We start from the raw sequence: 15,408 nt of genomic DNA on the forward strand, positions 1-15,408 counted from the left end.
TAGATTGTCCAAAGATTTCTAAAATGTTAGAACAACAGGCAAGAAACACCATTTTGGTAATGTAGACTTGACTCTAAAAGAATGTTTCAGTAAAACAATTCGAGACTTTCAAACAATTAAAAATGAAAGTCACAACATGTTTGATTATGTTGGGACTATTTCGAAAGCATCTGTACGAATATCTCTTTATTTAGAACAATTTTAAATCATTGTTTCAATGTTCGAATATGTTACAACAAAATCGACTCCGCGGGTTTCCAAATATTTGCAACGCCCTAATCTAAATTTAGTTATAACCTGTTGATCTAATTGCGTGTCACATACGATTTGGCATCTACGCCGACGTCTCTCATATCAAAGCCCGGTGTGCCGCTTGCGAGCAGGACTTTTCACATACTACGCCGGGGGAGGCGGGCAATATCTGCCACTGTTTCATGTACGCTGCCAAATTTGTTTATTATGTTTACATTCATTATTCCTATAATGGAAACACCTCAAATATAGAATTTTCTCATTAACCATGTAATAAGGTCCAAATCTGTATCATTTGCACTTTATATCTTTGCCAAAAATACATGCTAGATACCAATGAAATTCGTCGTTCCTATGTTCAGTTATGCTCCCTGGAAGATTTTGACAAAATGCCCCTACATTTCCAGTTTAAGCTGCTAGGGGGCCGATACAAATATAAACTCTTCCTTACATTAAAAGCTATCTGTCACAAAAAAGATAAAACCATGGCCATAACATGCCCAGATCAAAAGATACACTATCTAATCCAAGAGGCCCAATGTCCTTCGTCTTTGCATTACATACACACATACTACTAATCATTACAATCCATCCAGAGGTTCTAGAGTTATGGTGAACACAAATATTCGGAAACTCAAACAGACACGCACACTGACAGACACACCAAATTCTATACCTGCATGTTTCATGCAACACATGCGTCAAATCCTAGGGACTATTTGGCAGAACCCTATAGACCTATTTCTTAAGATGGCTTATGTGCGTTTGCTATTCCGATGGAAATGATCAACGATTATAATTTAAGCAAATGAGGGCATAATTGCATACATAATGAAAGACACTCATAATAAACTAGCTATAACGGTTATAAAGGTATGGTTTTGTGGACCTCTGGTATTAATGATATGTATGTATATGTATGTCACAAGTTTGTACAAAACTGAGGCAAGCAAAATTATTATGCATATCTAGTTTGTTTCTTCCCCAAAGCAAGTCTTGTTTTAGATTGTCTTAAACAAATATAAGGGTTTAGAAATACGCAACATGATCTCAGATTTTTTACTAGCACAGTTGGTAATTAAACTACATGTAAATGATTCATCGTATTGTTGGAACGATTTTCAATAATGCTGCGGATCAGATAACGCCATGTTGAAATTTAGGTAGCGGTGACGTCTTTCCAAACATGTTGATTGGTGGTTACAGCTACTGTTCAATATTTGTCAACATTTCGGGACATATGTAAGACATAAGAATGTTCAATTCGTTGTCTTGCACATGCTGATTCGGATGTATATTGTGAGGATACCACTGGCTAACTGTCATATCCCACACGTCTAAAATGGCGACGTTCAAATCTCCGAGAATGCTCCTCATTTCATGGTCTATTTGTTGTGCCAGCCAGTCTGACTGCTGGACGACTGACCTGTAGCTACGATGGCTCCGTGTGTTGCACGTCTTTACGATAACTTTGGTCTTGGGATACTTCCTGTGAAGCTCTTGTATCGCCAACTTCACCTCGATCATGCGGGAACTGTAGACGTGTTTGGGTTCGGCTACGAAATGTGCACACAAGCTCAACACAAGCACAACGTTAGGACCACCGGCCATACTCCTGACTTCTACAGAAATTCCAGATTCACTTAAGTTGCGAAATGGGAACCAGCTTCCAGTTTGGATAGGAAGAGTGTGGAAGTTAAATGTAACCATAATTCCCCTGCTGTGGTTGGTGGCGGTGTACGGGCCGATAAGGCTGTTTCCTGCACCTCTCTGTACAACTTTCCACTTTACTAGACGCTCAACCCATTGTCTACAAGTAGAGTCGCCTCTGACGTGCACTGTGTGGTTAGTTAGACATTCTGTAACGTTCTGCGGGCTGAACTGCCGAACCTGACAAGAAAGCGAATGCCATTTGCCATGGAGCCAGAATCCCTCGGGGTGTTTGTGTGGAATTCCAGGTTTACAAAACGGGAAAGAGTGCATCACAGTTCTGTTTTCTGTTGGAAGAAAACGTGGGAGGGAAATTATAATAACTGGGCTCGATATTACTTTACAGCTAACAATTTTTAAATGTACGTATCTAGTATCCATGGTTACAAGTTTTATTGTAAAAAAAAACATTTGCGACATTTGCTTAGGAGCAAATACAGCATATTGCAATCCATATTCATCCTGGAAAGAAATCCCAAAATTCAACAATTTGAAGTAATGTATGCCCAAAGGGAAAATAAAGTACGGTGGGCACTTGTCCTACACACTTTCATGCCAAATTTCAGGTCATTAGGTTTTCATACAAGGGTATAGGAGCCAATAATATACATTTTTTTGTCAAAAATGGCCGAAAAACCCGAAATAACTCATTTTTAAGTGATCTGTGAAGAAGGTGTTGATGGCACCCTGTGCTCATATGTCCAATTTACCTATATACCAAATTTCAGGTCGTTTGGTTTACATACAAGGGCATAGAAGCCAAAAATATACATTTTTAGTCAAAAATGGCAAAAAACTTAAAATAACAAATTTTTGAAGTGATCTATGAAGAAAGTGTCAATGGGGTCCTGTGAGCATATGTTCAATGCACCTCTGTACCAAATTTTAGGTCATTTGGTTTCTATACAAGGGCATAGGAATAAAAAATATACATTTTTAGTCAAAAATGGCCAAAAGCCCTAAAATAACTCATGTTTGGAGTAAACAATGAATAAAGCGTTGATGGGGTTCTGTGGTCATATATCAAACGCACCTATGTACCAAATTTCAGGTCATTTGGTTTTAATACAAGGGCATAGGAGCCAAAAATATACATTTTTAGTCAAAAATGGCCAAAAACCCTAAAATAACTAATATTTGAAGTGATCTATCAAGAAAGTGTTGATGATTTTCTGTGCTCATATGTCCAATGCACCTCTGTACCAAATTTCAGGTCATTAGCTTGTAATACCAGGGCACAGGGGCCCAAAATATACATATTTTGTCTAAAAATGACCAAAAACCCTAAATATCATAAATTCTAAGGCCTCTATCAAGAAAGTGAATAAAAGTTCTGAGGGGTTTTGCTATTTCTACCACCCTGCCAAATTTCAGCTCATTTGACCCAAAAATGAAAAAGTTAATCCCATTTGAAGATTTTGACAGGAGAAACAAAGGAAAAACAGTATATTGCATCCATACTGTAGTATGGATTGCAATATAACTAGAAAGGCCGACATTTGCTTAGGAGCAAATACAGCATATTGCAATCCATCAATCCATCTTCATCCTTGGAAAAATCCCAAAATTCAACAGTTTGAAGTAATGTTTGCTCAAAGAGAAAATGAAGTACTGTGGGCACTTGTCCTATAACCTTCATGCCGAATTTTAGGTCAATTGGTTTCAATACAAGAGCATAGCAGCCAAAAAATATACATTTTTTAGTTAAAAATGGCTAAAAATCCCAAAATAACTCATTTTATAAGTGCTCTATGAAAAAAACTGTCAATGGGATCCTGTTACATACAAGGGCATAGAAGCCAAAAATATACATTTTTAGTCAAAAATGACTGAAAACCCCAAAATAACTCATTTTTGAAGTGATCTATGAAAGAAAGTGTCAACGGGGTCTTGTGAGCAAATGTTCAATGCACCTCTGTACCAAATTTCAGGTCATTAGGTTTTCATACAAGGACATAGGAGCAAAAAATATACATTTTTAGTCAAAAATGGCCAAAAACCCTACAATAACTCATTTTTGGAGTAAACAATGAATAAAGCGTTGATGGGGTTCTGTGGTCATATGTCAAACGCACCTATGTACCAAATTTCAGGTCATTTGGTTGTAATACAAGGGCATAGGAGCCAAAAATAGACATTTTTAGTCAAAAATGTCCAAAACCCCTAAAATAACTAATTTTTGAAGTAATCTGTGAAGAAAGTGTTGATGGTTTTCTTTGTTCTTATGTCCAATGCACCTCTGTACCAAATTTCAGGTCATTAGGTTGTAATACCAGGGCACAGGGGCCCAAAATATACATATTTTGTCTAAAAATGACCAAAAACCCTAAATATCATAAATTCTATGGCCTCTATAAAAAAAGTGAAAAAAAAAACTGGGGGTATTTGCTATCCCTACCACACTGCCAAATTTCAGCTCATTTGGCCCAAAAATGAAAAAAAGTTGAATCAATTTGAAGATTTGACAGGAGGAGAAGAAGAAACCAAGGAAAAACAATATATTGCAATCCCATACTATGTATGGATTGCAATATAATTATGCTAGTGATAAACAGCATATTAGGCCACAGCAAGTTAATTTAATGGATGACATCAGCGCGCGCATTAATTTTCTCCTGATTTCAGAAAAAAAAACAAGAATTTTTTTCTTCTGCAGGGATGGTCAACATGACGATAAAGTACCAAAATAAGCAAATACATAGTGTTGTACTTGTAGAAGTGACACTTGCGAGGTACCCAGGACTGTAGTTGTAGAAATGAAACTTATTGGATAGTTGTAAAAGTGACACCAATATGGAAGCCATGAGTGTGGTTACCAACTTTGTTTGTGATGCCCGTCTACCACACTAGTGTCACTTTTACCACAGCAGTTCATGTCTTGAATACAAGAATGAATGTCTCTGATACCATGTTTTGTACCTTTTAATTGTTTTTACAACAGTCATCACAACTTCATGGTGCCTATTTTTGAAAATGTAGCCATATTGTTTTTTTCACCCATCTTGTTTTTTCGCCCTATCGCACTTTTTTTGCAGTCTGCAGAGGATGTCAACAACAAAATTTACTTGCTGTGGCCTTAGGTAAGAATCCAAGTGCTAGAATCATCGCCTTGTTTATCGATAATAAGCTTTCATAAATAACTACGTTTAGAACAATATTTTCTAAACAGGGAACGATTTTCAGAGGAAGTAGACTGGTATCAAAAACAATACATTACATATGTGATTAATTTTAATCTTTTCCACGCGGAAAATTTTTAGGAAAGGAAGTGTGTTCTCACCGTCAGCTTCTCTAACAGAGATTGTACCATTGATATCCGTAACCAAATCTGTGTTCCAAAAAGGCCTGCAATAATTGAAAAATACATCCATTTTTAGAGAAAATATGTTATGTGATATACTTCAATACATGCAATCCTCGCCTTTAGCCTATAAAACAACATGGCGATGATGTAACTCATTGCCGGATTATAGCATCAGGTTGAAATCAATGCCGGCTGCAAGAGAAGAACTGCCTTGGCATGAAATCAGTTGTTCACACTTGCCGGAGATGATATGATGAATCTTACGTTTTAAAACCGACAAGAAATTACCTTTATCGGAGCTAGCCAACCAAAATTCAGCCAAGTTAAGCCTAAGTACATAATGTATGTATTGACAATACATAATGAGCATAAATTCGTCTGCGAAATACGATTCCTTAGATGCTACCTGCAGAATCCGAAGTACAACTCTCCTAAATTATAGCCTATTTCACACCTTTCGAAAAGCTGTCGTTCTTCAGAAGTCACCAATTCATCCACAATGTCTCTGGCTGATTTACACATCTTAATGTTGTCGCAGGTTGTTGTGTTTGGTTTTTGGCAAAACCAAGTGCGGCCTGTGTTTAACACCGAGAAGTCGCATTGACTTGATGAAGAAAGAGTTCGGCTTGGAAGAATCGTACAAGTCGTCGTCACATCTTCGCCTTCATCTTTGAACCTACAAGACCACCTCCTCTTGTTTGGAATCTCTCTGAGTTCCTTCAGAAGTTGCACTGCTTCGCTGGAGTGAATAAGCTGTACCTGAGGCATCACATTCCCCGTGAAACTGAGAATAAAACTAACAGTGTACAGACCGTTCCCGTGGTCCTGCACCCTACCCTTTGTACTGGCGGTTTGGGCATTGTCTCGTAAAACTGCTTGGAGGTAATCACCGCCATACAACTTACGTCGTCTGTTGCCGTCCTTTGCTACGACCTCAATGAAAAGAATGTCCCCTATCTGATACATAGGTTTGGGGTTGACGATTGTGACAGAAGTGTAATTTGGATTGGTGACCCAGGTAAGGTTAATCCTCCGATTCGATGCACGCCAAGTTCCTATTGACGTAACACTGATTACCTGTCAACAAGACATAAAGGTATATTTTCGTTAGCTACAGATTCTATAGCATAACAGAATCAAGGCTGTTTTGCTGTTACAAAACCTCTAGCATTTCGACATTAAGTTTGCCCATGTGCATTTCTGTCCTTCTGGTTCCAAGGGACATTGGTGACGAAAACTGATGATAAAAATCACAATTAATGTACAGCTATAAAAACTATAACATAACACATTTATGTCGCATAACGCCAGAACGGCTTTAAATTTGATTGGATTTCCTAAAATTTACTTGCCAACGTATTGCAGAAATTTGACCAAAAAAAATTACATTCTACAACCTTAGGTAAAAATCGCTAATCAGTTCTAACAATGTAATTTTCACAAAAATAAAAGTTTATGTTATCCAGAAAGTCTTTTATTATTGAATATGCATAAATTATGCAAATTTGAGGCTAAGAGTGCCTGCGCCAACTTTGACGTCCTATAGCTCCCAAACAACCAAACTTGGTGACTTTCCCTAGAATATTGTTGGCAACAATTGGAAAAAATAGAGTAAGTTCATAATTTTTTCGTGTTGCCATGGCAACGGGTTTCTGAAAGGCAAATTGGTGTAAACAATGGGATTTTAAGATTTTATTGCTAAACTAAACTTTTCATATGTCTAACACATCTTAGTTGAACATTTATAATTAGATATCCATGAATAATACTAATGAGATGACGTAATTGGTCAAAATCCAAGATGGCCGCCTATATCATGATGAAAAGTATAATCAGGTTATTTTCACTCGGATTTCATCACTACTTGGTATTTTCTTACAGAAAACAATTATGTGAAAATTTTCAATCCATTATCATGGGGTTTTAGCGTTTGTATGTTGAAAAAATATATCTTAAGACATTTAAGGTTGATAATCCAAGATGGTGGATGGCTAAACTACAGATGACGTCATTGTATTACGTCATTTGACGTCATTTTGACGTCGTTGAGTCAGCTTCTGACAACAGAAGTCTTATAACACTTAAACATTTATAAGAAACATTTATTGGTAAGCTTTTGAGTGAGATATTTAGATATTATGGGAATTCCCTGTTTTAGCCAAAAAAATCAATTATTGACGTCATCATTACGTCATCTTACGCCATAAAGATATAAAAATTCAGGAATTATAAACCTCGACGAGCATAACATTCCCTGCAAATTTGGTGATCGTACATTCAGCTGTTTTTAAAATACGAAGGGGGGCCGATTGACCCCCCCCCCCCCCCCCAGTCCAGGGAATGGCCAAAAAGCCCAGTCTGGAGAGGGTTAAAACCATGCCCTTGCGGTTCTAGTGATAGCTGCAGCCAATATGATTTCTTCGAACCTTATGAACATAATAGACTTAACAACATGTATTCACATATTCCTATATAATTTATCAATACACATTGTAGATCGATGTTTAATCTTGTTCTGACGTAATTTGAAGTGTTCTATGTATAACACCACAGAACACAAAGCATGTAACGTGTTGGGAATACATGGAATAAGTATTGGTTTTATTATATTTCAGCCATACCGCAGGTATGGTAAAATGTAGTGTATCCGTAATGTTTTTTTGGCGACGCCTCAGGGGCGGAGGCATTTTCTACAGTATTACGATCGCTTTGAAAAAATTTTGAAAATTCCACGAATGCATTCCCTTGGGAATTGATTTTTGGCTAAACCACAGGGGTGTCGTCCATACAGTGGTCATTGAAGACTATTCTAGCTGTTATTTTTCCTTTGTTGAGGAATTCTTTGTTTTCAGGATTAATGATTTAAGGGAACGGTCTTTTCACATAGCCGGAAGTGACTGCGCTCCTTGCATATCATAAGCCGTACACACAGATTATTACGATGTTTCGCATGCTTTATGAATTTGCAATGGCAACCAATATGTCCCAGCTTTTTGCCGTTATGTCTTTTATAAGCCTGTGCTGTCAAGTGGTTATCGTTCGGAGTCATAGAGAGTCTGATTTTGAGTGGTAGAAAAATAAGATGTTTTAAAGAAGACAAGACCAATATAGCACAACTTTTGCCAATATCTTCTGAGCTTTGCTTTTATAAGGTGGGATAATATGCTTCACGAGGTCAAAAAAATATAGAAGACCAATGTGTCACAGATTTTTGTCGATATCTTTTTATGAAATATGAAATGTTGCGCTTTCAGGTGGTTGTCGTTTTGAATTGAAGCTGGTGTGTTACGCCGAAGGACTGTCATACCAGGTTATACCGGCTATATAGATACAGGTTACGTAAAGCCTGATTTTGAAAAGTTAATAAGTCACATGTTTCAAACAAGCCATGAAACCAATGGGTTTCAAGTTGTTTAGATTCTGCTTTGAAGACTAGCATAGCTAGAATAAAGGAAGGACGCAGAGACAAGGTTTTCCGTACACTGGGCACGGGAGACTGATAAGATGGTTTGACGTTACTATATACTAGTAATGCTGGCCTCGCTAACCTCGTTCTTAGCTGCGGATCTCTCTTTCTCTTCTGAACTATACTCTCTGACTCTCTGTCATACAAATACATTATATCTCGTGGTCACATTTTGGCGTATCAAACAGACAGGTCTTGTCACACCACAAAACAACGGTTATTTCATCTACGGTCCATTCATATACATATAAAATCAACTACTACAATGTATACACTAAAATACATATTCGTGATATAAACAGTCAATCAATCAGTCAATCCGTGAATTCTATAACTGGTGTCATGTCAGGTTATCTATACATGTACAAGTATGATCGCAATCTATCGGCTGTACGTCTTGGCTCTGCTACTGGCCTCTACTCCCCTCATGTTGCCCTCCTTCTGTAGATGGCGCTGTTCTGGATGTTGTGTGGCTCCGCTCTGTTCAGAATTTTCAAGCCGCACAAATGTATATTCTGGCTCCTCCCAGCGATGGCCACTGCTGCATATTCTTATGTTGGTTTTCTTCATTAGTACATACACCTCCGGTTTGATTAGGTCCGTCGTCGCTGTGGGAAAATTATGTACGGTTCTTTGTTGTACATATAAAATCCACTATTATAATATATACACATTATATATACATATTCATGGTATAAATCAGCCAAAACCAGCCCGTGAATTGTCTAACTAGTTTTAGGTTTTCTGTGGTTGTGGCAGTGCAATCGATTTGCTGCTCCAGATCTGCTACTGTTCTGGCATTCCTTAGGCCCTCTCATTGTCTTCCTTCTGTGGACGGTGCGGTTCTGGGTGATGTGTAGCTCCTTCCCGACTTTATAAGGTGCACAGACGTCTATTCCGGCTCCTCCAGCGATACAGCTCGTCTCAGCGACTTGCAGTGGAAGGACTCGACTGACTTTGTGATGGAACTGTTTCGTCCTGATGGACACAGGTATGGGTGTCAAGTACATCTCGTCGTTGTCGATCTTGTCCTGTATGGTTAGTCTGTTGGGATCGAGAGAGAACACAAAAATGACATCGCCCGTTTCATATACTATACGAATATACTGATACTGACACTAATGGTTTATTCCAAAGTCACCCATAACTTTGTCATCGTCGTTGTACGTTTATTTGGGTGCTCGTCACAGCTATTAAAGATATGCTGTAGGAGCTGATGTTGAGATATCACAAATAAAGAAAAAAGAGTCACAGTGTGTGGCGTGGCGGTGTTGTGGAGTCCAAGTGAACATCGTCATCATTGCTCTTGTTAAGTATGGTCGCCCTGTAAATGGATCGAGGGAGAACACACACACACACACACACACGCACGCAATGTTATAAACCATAACAACATAAATGACAGGACTGTTGAGTGGGCATCACAGAAGTTTTAGACAAGGACGCAAGTCTGGGGACGTATGCAGAGCAAATGACTGGGAGCCAGACACAAGAATCCACGGATAAATCCCATCAAATTTCCTGTCCGATCACTAAGGTCGTTGTCTTCCCGTTCAACATAACCTTTCACTTAACTTAACTAAACATAACTAAGTAGATTTAAACCAGAGCAGCACAACGGGCATACTCACCTGAAGGAGAAATTCATACATAATCTCATAGGCGATTAGTTACTCGAATCCTCAGCATCCGGCCATTTGTCTCCATTTTGCAAGTCCATGTCAGTCGAACCAGTCCATGTTTCTTTTGAAACAGTCCAAGGTCGTCGTCATGCTGACTGGAACATTTCTGTCCGGGGCTAAAAATACACCAAATGTGAAGCCACCTGGCGATTGAAGCAATTGAAAAAAAGTTAACAAAACAAGCCTTCAATTGGGAACAATTTGAAGAGAATGGCTCAGAAAAATACCGTTCAGAAACGAAATAGTTAGGGTTTTTCTGCCACAGCTTTGCGTGGTACCATCTGTGAACGGATGGGGTAGCGTCGACGAGGGGGCAAAACTCGATACGAAAATCATGGTTGCGTGAGTGGAAGTCCGACATGTTACAGGGGGATTTCAATCGCCAGATTGGTTCAACTAGAGACGCCTGTCGAACTGAATGGATTTCAGAGATTTTGCGTGCCAAAGCTACTAAATCACGAGCTATGGTTTCTGGAGCCCATTGGCGTCTACATATATCATTGTGCCCTAGCTCTACGTACACAATGGAAGGACAAGTTTGTAACAAGATACAACAATATGGCAGCTCACCGTGGAGTTGAGTTCGGTCACTAGGTTCGGCTAGTTGATCGGTGTTGACCGGATGTTCGCCTCTCTACGCTGAAGACGGGTCAAGAAGGGTCAGGAAGTCAACAGTCTGGGAGTACGTTGTCAAAGCACTTTCCAAGCAATGCCGCCGGGTATGTACGAACAAGTTCGGAGGAAATCCGGCTTGAGACCGCGAAAGTTGTGTCCTATGTTAAGGGCCTCGCAAGGGCTCTGTAGGAAGACACCGGAACGGGGACGTGATTGACCGGTACCGAAGAATGATCCGACGGAGACCTAGCTGACTTGCTCTGGGGACGGGCCGACGTTTACGGGGTCTTGGCGCGCTGGCTCCGCTGAACGGGAAGCGGTTTCGCCGACGGGGCGTATACGTGGTGGCTTGGCCAGCAAGATGAAACTAGGGACAAGCGTGTTCAAATCGTCCGACAAGGTTAGAGGAAAGACTTAAGCGAAAACTCGAGAAATTTCAGAGCGAAAAGTCTGCGATGCATACGCCACGAGATGCGCTGCTGTAATGACCGCTTTAGCGGTACCGTGGCACCTTGCCGTGCCAGCGGCCGGGCCACATACGGAGTTCTGTCGGTAATAAACAAAGGGATGTTTTTGGCATTGATTAGCACGGCGGCATTTCGGCTCAGATCAATTAGGGATGTCACCGATTACTAAAAAATTCCGACATCACCAAGACAATGACGCCGACCCCATGTGGCCATGGTCTGGCTAACATCCCGAACTGAGATGAATTATGCAGATGGACTGATTACAAAGGGGCGCCGCAATGAGTAAAACTTTTGTCACTTAGATCGGCTCTCATTCATTCCATTCAAAACATTGTATTCGCGCTGATGTCATCCATAATAGCTACTTACTGTGGCCTAATACTAGGTGAGGTGAAAGGGTCAACACAATATTGGATAAAAGATTTGCCAAAAGAATTAATAAATCTCTCAAACAAGATCTTCAACAGCTCCTCAAAACTAAGGGTAATGTTACGGTCACATTTCCAAACGGGAAACGACCAGGCAACTTTCGCTCCTCAAGCTGGGGGTAGTTTTACGGTAACAGTTCCAACCAGGGGTCCGATTGGGCAGCTCTCGTGAACAACTAAAAAGTATGTAGAGGGCCTAAAACACACAAAATGCAAAGAAAATAAGTAGTGGCCATAATTTGTGAACTGATAAACGACCATAAACAGCTTTACTTTTTAATTTGGATGTCTATCCTTCATAAATGTAGCTTTATTTTTTTTTTATTCCGGTAACTTCCGGTTGGGAAATGTGACCGTAACATAAGACATTCATGATCATTCTTAGGTAGCCTTATTAGCAAGTTCACAGGTACCAGTTTTGTTGATGCCAAAATGCCTATGAAAAAGGCGAACACGTTCAAAAAATATGTCCAGTCTATTCTTTTTACTTTGCCGGACAGACTGAGACAGATAAGATAAAAGGCGTATAGAGTATTTGTACCAGATGTTTATGTTACTAGGTAACTAGGCTATTTTAGGAATAGGACACGTGACTACACCATATATGGAAGTTCATTTGAATGTAGCATTGACCAATGACTGGGGAGAAGAGCTATGAGTAATTGGCAGAGCGCCAAGTTTGAACTGGCCAAGACGCTGCCAATGCTCTGAGAGCTACTCTTGTATGTAGTAGTATGATGTATGAAATATGATGTAGTATAGCGCATGCTTCCGTGAAGTTCCGTCTGTAATTACCCTATCTGTGGAGTAAGACATGGTTAGGCTTATGAACACAATTGTGCATACTTGGATAGTATAGACTGCATAGTACATGTAACATATGTGTCAGCCAGGTTCTGTCTGGCTGTAGGTGGTATCAAATCATCAAACGTAGATCCTGTTGGCTCCACCCGCTGTTGTTCATGTAGACATTTGTTTTCGGCTGTGTCCTCACGTGCATCGTAAGCCACTTCTAGCTATTTACCAGGACTTGAGGTGGCTCGTGACTGTTCGATTTTAGCTGGAGGGGAAAAGCAGGTGTTTCAGGGGGTTTTTTTTGGGGGGGGGGGGGTCGTGATCTTTGGGCCTCCTTCCCAAGGGTGTACCATCGGGCATGCATTTGGTATGCGGAAGTGTGACCTGAAAACTACGAATGCTCAGAACTACATTAACCATATTTTTCTCTGTACTAATAATACTATGTACAAACATACTGTTGAAGATGATCTACACTTTTTATTATCATGTCCCTCGTTTATATTGAGGAAGGACAGAAGATTATGGACGTAATTACCTTGTATATTGTGCATCCTATAATCCGTCTTCTTATGGACCGAACCGGTCAGATAATGTCACATAGTCCTTAATCTTTAATTCTTTGGAATTCTAGATGTACATTATTGTTATGGTTATCTTCTTTATGAGAAATCAGGAGAAACCAGACTGATGCGTATGGCAGAAGGAAAGCGAATCCTGCGAAAAGAACTCTACAACAGACTTGAGTTAGCTTGCAGATGTGCCCTATGTGGCAGAGAATGTAATGCTCGTATAGGGCTGTTTAGCCACAGTCGCAATTTAAGTCCTTAATTTTTAATGCTTTAAATCTCTCTATTATTGTTATGGGAAGTTCTTGATACAAGTCTTGAAGTTTTGTACATGTACTATGAAGGATCGATCGACTGACAATTCGTACTATAACCAAAGTCAAAGATAATGTCATAATAAGAAAATTGCCTGTGTAATAGTATCAGAAGTTCAGAATATTTTCGCCCCTCCTTAATGCCACTTTTGACCCCCCCCCCCTAAGGAACCAACCCCGCACAAACAAGATACCCCCCCCCCTCAAGCTCACCATATACACCCCGGGGCGGGTCAGTAACATTAAAATGCGTCGCCTATAGGTGTCTTTTTTAGACACCTGTACTTGTTTCTTCTTTCTTTATTCTTCTATCTCCTCAAATGTCAAATCTTCAAAGCGCGTCATCTCCGTCGTTCCTGGACCGAGTGACTTAACATTTGGCACAAGGGTAGAGTGGGCCAATACCCTCTAATTTTATCCAATTTTTTTATATCTGCGCTTAAAATTATTTTATTGATTTTTTGGGGACAATTTTTGAACGAAAACAGTTTATTTTTGTACCCTGGTATCACACCGAATGACCTGAAATTCGGTACAGAGGTCCCTTTGATATTTAATAAAAGGATCTTTTATGATATTTGGTATAAATCACATCAAAATGGCTCATTAGGGAGTTTTTTGGGAGAATTTAGGATTTTTTTAAAATTCAGTTTTGGACAGGGGTGGTGATTCCGAATTCCATTTGTTGAACAGACGTTGACCCCACCTGCATACTATACCGGATTTGATTCCAATCAGCAAGTCTGGTGTTATCTGGAAGAGTTTATTCATGCACGGGGGCCTTTCTTTAAATTCAGTAATGGATGGTTTGCTCATTACACAAAAGGGCCATGTTTTCAGTTGGAGTATTAATATTTCGGGACTGGTCTATTGTGAAATTCTAAAATAAAAACAGGTTGTGTTGGCTGGAAGAGTTCATTCTTCCACGAAGGGGATTTTTTCTAATTATTATCATTTTGTACTTTTGTGACTTTGTCTTTTATTAGGAGTATTTTGGGCTTGTATATTTTGCAATCTTACAGAGGATCTGCTGACAGAGTCCATTCTTGTACGGAGATATTTTATTTTATTGTGTGGTCAAAGTCCTATCTTAGATCGCTCCATGTTACCATGGTATCAATCATAGAAGGGTACGGTGACAAGCCCCTTCACGGAAACGAGGCTCGACTCAAGGTTTTCGCTAGGGATGACGGGTACCCGGAAGTGGTACGCGCGGTATATTTAAATCGGGGAGGCCTTGGATAGCGATTATAGCGATATAATATTACATTGATATCCAAGTAGATCTACTGATCTTCCGGGTGCAGGATCGTTATGTAGGCAAAGTCAGGCAAACAATAAACAATACTTATATGTATTATATACATACAAAGGATGATTCTGAGAGGAGAAGAAGAAGAAAGCCAATTTTTTCAGCATTTGTGACAAAAGAAGAAAAAGCTGTTTGTATTTGCAAACCTTTGGTGAAAGCATATTTCTCACCTATTCCAATGTCTATTTCCATAAAATAATCATGTAATCAACATCTTGAATTTGCTGTACTATATTCAAGTTACAATTATGTAACTTTTTTGTTGAACCTTAACATCTCCCAAGATTGATCAACTTTCCCTTCATGAACAGAAATGTAAGTCAAATAGTACTAGAGGGCAAATATTCCTTTATAATATTGGATTCCTTTATTGCTACCGTTAGGGTAACGATTAGGCTTTAGTGTGTTCAAGGTAAGCAAATTTTATGTATTCATGTATCAATATTTATGTTCAAAGCATCTGTATTATTGTTGCATCACACTTGCCAGTG

General features: G+C 39.4%; 1 protein-coding gene across 4 annotated transcripts in view; it reads right to left on the reverse strand.

Annotated features, from left to right (window-relative positions):
* Nucleotides 1–1,128: 1,128 nt before the first annotated feature.
* LOC118423302 (NXPE family member 3-like) overlaps nucleotides 1,129–15,408 on the reverse strand; it is a 49,275-nt gene continuing 34,995 nt past the window's right edge. For all 4 annotated transcript variants that reach the window (XM_035831413.1, XM_035831411.1, XM_035831412.1 and 1 more), the window contains exons 4-6: nucleotides 5,721–6,343; nucleotides 5,243–5,307; nucleotides 1,129–2,249 (exon numbers count right to left, since the gene is read on the reverse strand). In XM_035831413.1, the coding sequence (XP_035687306.1) occupies nucleotides 1,459–2,249; nucleotides 5,243–5,307; nucleotides 5,721–6,343 (1,479 nt within the window). In that variant the 3' untranslated portion in view covers nucleotides 1,129–1,458. The remainder of the gene's footprint in view (nucleotides 2,250–5,242; nucleotides 5,308–5,720; nucleotides 6,344–15,408) is intronic.

Source organism: Branchiostoma floridae, chromosome 9 (assembly GCF_000003815.2).
Source record: "Branchiostoma floridae strain S238N-H82 chromosome 9, Bfl_VNyyK, whole genome shotgun sequence".
Lineage (NCBI taxonomy): Eukaryota > Metazoa > Chordata > Leptocardii > Amphioxiformes > Branchiostomatidae > Branchiostoma > Branchiostoma floridae.